Below are 6,000 nucleotides of genomic sequence, written 5' to 3'. Positions count from 1 at the left end.
CTTTTCACCGCCCTCGCGCGCCCGCCCGCCTCCTCCCCTGCACTTCTGGGAAGCGTAGTGGCGAGCGTCCGCGCTCGCCTCGGCAGGCGCGGGGGGCGCGCGCGCGGCGAGACTACAACTCCCGGCGTGCCTCGGCCCGGCGCTCCGTCGCCGGGGCGGCGCGCGGAGGAAGGGCCGCCATTTTGTCGTCGCCCGAGCGGGCTCGAGATGGCGCCGGCGGCCGGGAAGCGGCAGAGGCGGCGGCGGAGGCGGGCGGCGGGCGGCTGCCGGGGCGGGCCGGCCCGCTAAGCGCCCCGCCATGGACCTGCGCCTGGCCGTGTTCAACGCGGCGCGCGAGGGGAAGCTGAAGCTGCTGCAGAAGCTGCTGGGCGGCCGCAGCCGGGAGGAGCGGCAGCGGCTGGCGGCGGGGCCCGGCGGCGCGGAGGGCCCGCCGCTGCTGATCGCCGCCCGCCACGGGCACCGCGAGGTGGTGGAGTACCTGCTGGACCACTGCGGCGCGCGCGTGGGCGCGGGCGGGCCGGTGCGCTTCGACGGCGAGACCATCGAGGGCGCGCCGCCGCTGTGGGCCGCCGCGGCCGCCGGGCACCTGCCGGTGGTGCGCAGCCTGCTGGAGCGCGGCGCCTGCGTGAACCAGACCACGCTGACCAACTCCACGCCGCTGCGCGCCGCCTGCTTCGACGGGCACCTGGCGGTGGTGCGCTACCTCGTGGGCGAGCGCGGCGCCGACCTGGAGGTGGCCAACCGGCACGGGCACACCTGCCTGATGATCTCCTGCTACAAGGGCCACGCCGAGATCGCGCGCTACCTGCTGGAGCGCGGCGCCGACGTCAACCGCCGCAGCCTCAAGGGCAACACGGCCCTGCACGACTGCGCCGAGTCCGGCAGCCTGGAGATCCTGCGCCTGCTGCTGGGCTGCCGGGCCCGCATGGAGCGCGACGGCTACGGCATGACCCCGCTCCTGGCCGCCAGCGTCACCGGCCACGCCAACATCGTGGAGTTCCTCATCCGGGGGGCGCTGGAGGGGGAGCGGCCCTGCAGCCCGGACACCGAGGAGGGGGAGGGGGAGGAAGAGCCTGGCAGGCCTCGGGTCCACTGCACCCAGGAGGCCGCGGTGGAGGCGCTGGAGCTGCTGGGCGCCACCTTGGTGGACAAGAAGCACGACCTGCTGGGCGCCCTCAAGCACTGGCGCCGGGCGATGGAGCTGCGGCACCAGGGGGGCCAGTCCCTCTCCAAGCCGGAGCCTCGGCAGCCCGTGCTGGCCTACGACTACTCCCGGGAGGTGAGCACGATGGAGGAACTGGAATCGCTGGTCACCGATCCGGACGAGATGCGGATGCAGGCCTTGCTGATCCGGGAGCGTATTCTCGGCCCGTCTCACCCAGACACTTCGTATTATATCCGCTACCGGGGGGCCGTCTACGCCGACTCGGGCAACTTTGAGCGGTGCGTTAACCTGTGGAAGTACGCCTTGGAAATGCAGCAGGGCAACCTGGAGCCCTTAAGCCCCATGACGGCCAGCAGCTTCCTCTCCTTTGCCGAGCTCTTCTCGTACGTGCTTCAGGACCGCTCGAAGGGCACCTTAGGGACCCAGCTGGGTTTCTCTGACCTCATGGGTGTTCTGAGCAAAGGGGTCCGAGAGGTCGAGAGGGCCCTGCTGCACCGGAAGGACCCGGTGGCGGACGCTTCCCAGTTCACCAAGGCCCTGGCCATCATCCTCCACTTGGTCTTTCTGCTGGAAAAAGTGGAATGCGCGCCCGAGCAGGAGCACCAGAAGCGCCAGACCATCTACCGCTTGCTGAAATGCAGTCCCCGGGGCAAGAATGGCTTCACCCCTTTGCACATGGCGGTGGACAAGGACACCACCACCGTTGGCCGCTACCCGGTGGGGAAGTTCCCCTCCCTCCACGTGGTGAACCTCCTGCTGGAGTGCGGGGCCGACCCTGACAGCCGGGATTACGACAACAACACCCCACTGCATGTGGCTGCCCGGAACAATTGCCCCCTCATCATGAGCGCCCTCATGGAGGCCGGAGCTCACATGGACGCTACCAACGCCTTCAAGCAGACGGCCTACGAGCTCCTTGATGAGAAGCAGCTAACCAAGGCCATGATGCAGCCTTTTAATTACATCACCCTACAGTGCCTTGCTGCCCGAGCGCTGGATAAACACAAGATCCCTTACAAGGGCTTCATCCCCGAAGAGCTGGAAGCCTTCATTGAACTTCATTAGCCCAGAAGGACTGCACTCCCTCCCAATCTCTTCCTAGGCCTCCATGGGCAAGGAGAGGACTTGTGGTCTTCCTGGGGTCTGGATTTTAAAAGCTTTTGTTTGCACTCGGCCAGCTTCTGCAGTCTCTCTATCTCCCGTGTCCAGCCCATGACGTGGAGAAGGCATCTTTGCCCAATCCACGAGTGGCCTCTCACCATCCGGGGTGCTTGGGTAGATCACTGGCCCTACCCCTTCACGGGCCCGTTCCTAACATGTCTCTGAGAGTCCCCTCAAATATTTCTGCCTGGCCTCCCGGACAAGGCCCAGGAGCTGAATTTGGCCCCCTTCTCATTTTGTATAATCCACTCCCCTTTGGGGATGCTGCAGAAGCAAAAAAAGTTAGCCGGATTCAGCTTGCTGGCGCCTTGCCAGGGCGCCCGGAGAAAACCTCTAGGGCTGACCTATTGCTCACACCTCCTCGGATCTGTCATCGGGCTGCCCCGTCTTGTTTATGTCAATAGTGAGAAGTGGGAGGGGAGGAAAGATGGGGGGGCTGGGAGATCCGATTGTGACTGGTCCCAGTGGCAGCATGCAAGATAGGTGAGCATTTTGCATGATCTGCTTTCAGCTTGCCAGTTTGATACGCTCTGAAGTTATGTTTGCACCCTTCCTTCCTAGTCGAAGATGTAAGAATGGATAAGGCAACCCCTCCAAGTCTTAAAGTTGCTCTTTTCTCAGCTGAGCCTCATAACTGGGGGAGAACAGACGTCTTCATGCTCAGCAGCAGGTTATTTAGTTGCTGCTTGGCCCAGTTGACCAAGTTGCGTGCAGTGAGGTTTGATTTTTTTTTTTTTTTTCATTTTCTGGGTTTCATTTCTTGCCTCGAATGGTCGCTTAACTTCAGCTAAGATTTTGCTGACTGTTTTCAAAGCTGGTAGTGATCATTTGGTTTTTATTTGGCTGGTGGTGCTTCTTTTCAGTGGAGTGAGCCCTGCACCGTAGGCTGTGAAAGGTTCCCCAAATTCTGAAATTTAGAATCAAGCCATCTCACCTCCTTTTTTTCCCTCTCCAGAAAAGAGAAACGGGATGGTGGTTTTGGACAGCATCCCTGGCAAGAACTGTGTTCTTTTCCATCCTTTCAGCTGGGATGGCCCCATTCCCCTGGAAGGGCCTGGGGACAGGAGGCAATGGGGCAGGATTTCCTTGGCCAAGCTACCTCTTTGCAGACTCTGCAAGGGTTAAGGATGGGGTGCTCTTTAAAATCTCCCAGAAGCCAAAGAAAACCTATGTGCATTTTGCACTGTGCTGCCCATCCAGGTTTACTTCCCATTAAATCATGCCTAGTAGCCCACCAAATCTGGCCACCAAATCAAGCAGAGGCCACTTCAATGGCTCCCAAGCTGCTTAACGTCTGCCCTCCCCTTCCTTAATTCTTCAGGGCAGGTGGGCATCAAAAACCAGAAGTTTATCCAGCCCTGCAAGAAGTGGGTTGCAACTTGAACTTGTAGTATTAGCTACTCCCCCCCCTGCCCCCCGTCTGGTATCAAGTGATGATTTCTTTTTAAATTGCAGAACTGGCAGATTGATTTGGAAGGACAGCTGAATAGCTCACACATGCATGCACACACACCCCTCCCTGACTCCACCTTCCTGGCACGTCGTTTTCTGTTCTGTAAGGAAGTAGCAGGGGTTTAGGCTGTGTTTGGCAAGGGAAAAGTGGTAAAGACTTAGTAGGATGGATGGGCAGACAAGAATGGCTTGGGGGAAGGGAGGCAGCCTGATAATTTGTTTGTTCGACATTTGGAGGACCATTCCTGTCCCTTCTCCCAGCAGAAAGCCCAGGCTCTGCCCCGCCTGCCAACAGAGTGAGGGCAGATGTTTCGAGCAGTTGTAAGGTGGAAATGGCTGTTGATGGTCGCATGACCTGTGGGGCCATCTTAACTCCTCATAGCAGCAGGACCAGTGAAGGTAGGAGTGGGCTGGGGCAAAGGAGAAGGTGCTGCCCTCATCTTAGCTTCTTGCTCCTGTCCAGACGGACTGTTCAAATAAAACGTACCCATCCATGGCATCTGGACCTCTTCCCTCAGATGAATTTGGTTGAATCGCCTACCAGCAAGGGTGGGCTTTGGCAACTGCCGCACACCAAGAAATCAATAATTTGGGTTGACCGGAAAGTTCCACTGTGCAGAGTTTTCCTGGTTAATATTGAGGTTGGTCCAACAAGCATTAGCTCTGGGGATCCTCTGTCGGCGACATCGTTTCATTCTCCTGGCGTCCGTAGTTAAAAGAGATCAGAGCTGCCTTTGAATTCATCGCTACTTTTGGTTTGCTTTGGAGCATAGGGGAAAGAACAGTATTAGTTGACAGCTGAGGATGCAAAAAGATGTTTTATTTTTCTCTTGGTCATCAAAAGAGCAAAGCGCCCCGAAGACTTTTGGTACCTGGTTTGGGCAGGTCAGAGCAGCAAATGGCGTGTGTGTGTGTGGTGCGTGGAGACGGGGGGGTGATTTCCGGGAACCATTTCTGCATCTTCACACAGCCACAGGGATAAGCAGAAGCAAAGATCTTGGCTTGCCTTGTCAGCACTTCCTGTTTGGGCTTTAGGGGCTCAGGGGAACTACAGAAACCTCAGTGTTTTTCCTCAGTGGAAAAGAGAATCTTGTCTGCCGGCCTCTCTGCGTTCTTGCAGTGTTAAAAGTGAGCAACAAACTGTTTGACTGATAAAGCAAAGGACGTTTCAGGTCACTGTTTTCTTTTGGGTTTTGTTGCAAAGAAAGGAGTTAATTTGGCAACCTTGGCAGAAACCGAAAATGCACAAGCAGTGTATGTTACACTTGAGAGCCAATCTTCCTAACCTGAAATAAATAAAGTTATACTGACAATGAAAAGCAAGGGGAAAAAGTCATGCTGCTAAAAAAATGCAAAACTACGCCTCTGACTCTTCTTGTTAGTTCATATGGGCATATGGATAGATGTGTTTGCTTTACAGGTAGTCCTCACTTAATGACCATTTAGTAACAGTTCAGACTTACGACGGTGCTGAAAAAACTGATTTGCAACTGGTGCTCACACTTACAACTGCCGCAGCATCCCTGCGGTCACGTGATCACAATTTGGGCGCTTGGCAACCGGTTCACATTTATGACTGTCACAGCATCCCATGGTCACGTGACCACCATTTTTGACCTTCCTGGCTGGCTTCTGGCAAGCAAAATCAACGGGGAACCACATGGTTCACTTAATGACCACACCGTTCACTTAATGACCATGTTGATTCACTTAACACCCGCCTCAAACAAAGGTCGTAGAATTGGGTCGCATTTGCTTAATGACCGCTTTGCTTAGCCACTGAAATTCTGGTCCCAACTGTGGTCATTGAGCAAGGACTACCTGTATGCAAATTCAGGAAGCCAGACGCATGAGTGTGAGACAAAGGCACCTGCATCTCTCCAGAGTTTGGTATCTATGGACAAACTAGTTACAAATGGAAGCTTCTCGTAGCAGGATCAAAGTATATGGGGTACCTCACTGTGCTGTCTCACCTAATCCAGTGAAATTCTCCCCATATGAGAACCTCCTGTTATTCCTGCCAGGCAGCTGGTATTTCAGGGTAGGCTGCACCTAAGGATTGATGCTCTGTTTCCCAGGCAGAGCAAGTTCCTCTCAACAGGATGTCCTCCATAAACGCAACTGTTCAAGGAGAAGAATGTGTGCCTCGTTCTGCTAATCCCCATTTATGCATCTGATTGGTAGTGTTTACCACTGGTAAAGTCCAAAGCTTTAGATGCTAC

General features: G+C 56.1%; 1 protein-coding gene across 1 annotated transcript; it reads left to right on the top strand.

Annotated features, from left to right (window-relative positions):
• The first annotated feature begins 265 nt into the window (after window positions 1-265).
• FEM1A (fem-1 homolog A) lies at window positions 266-3,191 on the top strand. Its single transcript, XM_063290951.1, has one exon. It carries the CDS (start codon window positions 299-301, stop codon window positions 2,228-2,230), a length of 1,932 nt encoding a protein of 643 aa, XP_063147021.1. The 5' UTR covers window positions 266-298; the 3' UTR covers window positions 2,231-3,191.
• The last annotated feature ends 2,809 nt before the right edge of the window (window positions 3,192-6,000 follow it).

Source organism: Candoia aspera, chromosome 1, assembly GCF_035149785.1.
Source record: "Candoia aspera isolate rCanAsp1 chromosome 1, rCanAsp1.hap2, whole genome shotgun sequence".
Taxonomy (NCBI): Eukaryota; Metazoa; Chordata; class Lepidosauria; order Squamata; family Boidae; genus Candoia; species Candoia aspera.
This window is presented reverse-complemented; position numbering and strand designations above follow the sequence as displayed.

Excerpts from the sequence above, each read along its gene's own strand:
- FEM1A (XM_063290951.1), top strand. The coding sequence starts at position 299 with ATGGACCTGCGCCTGGCCGTGTTCAACGCGGCGCGCGAGGGGAAGCTG.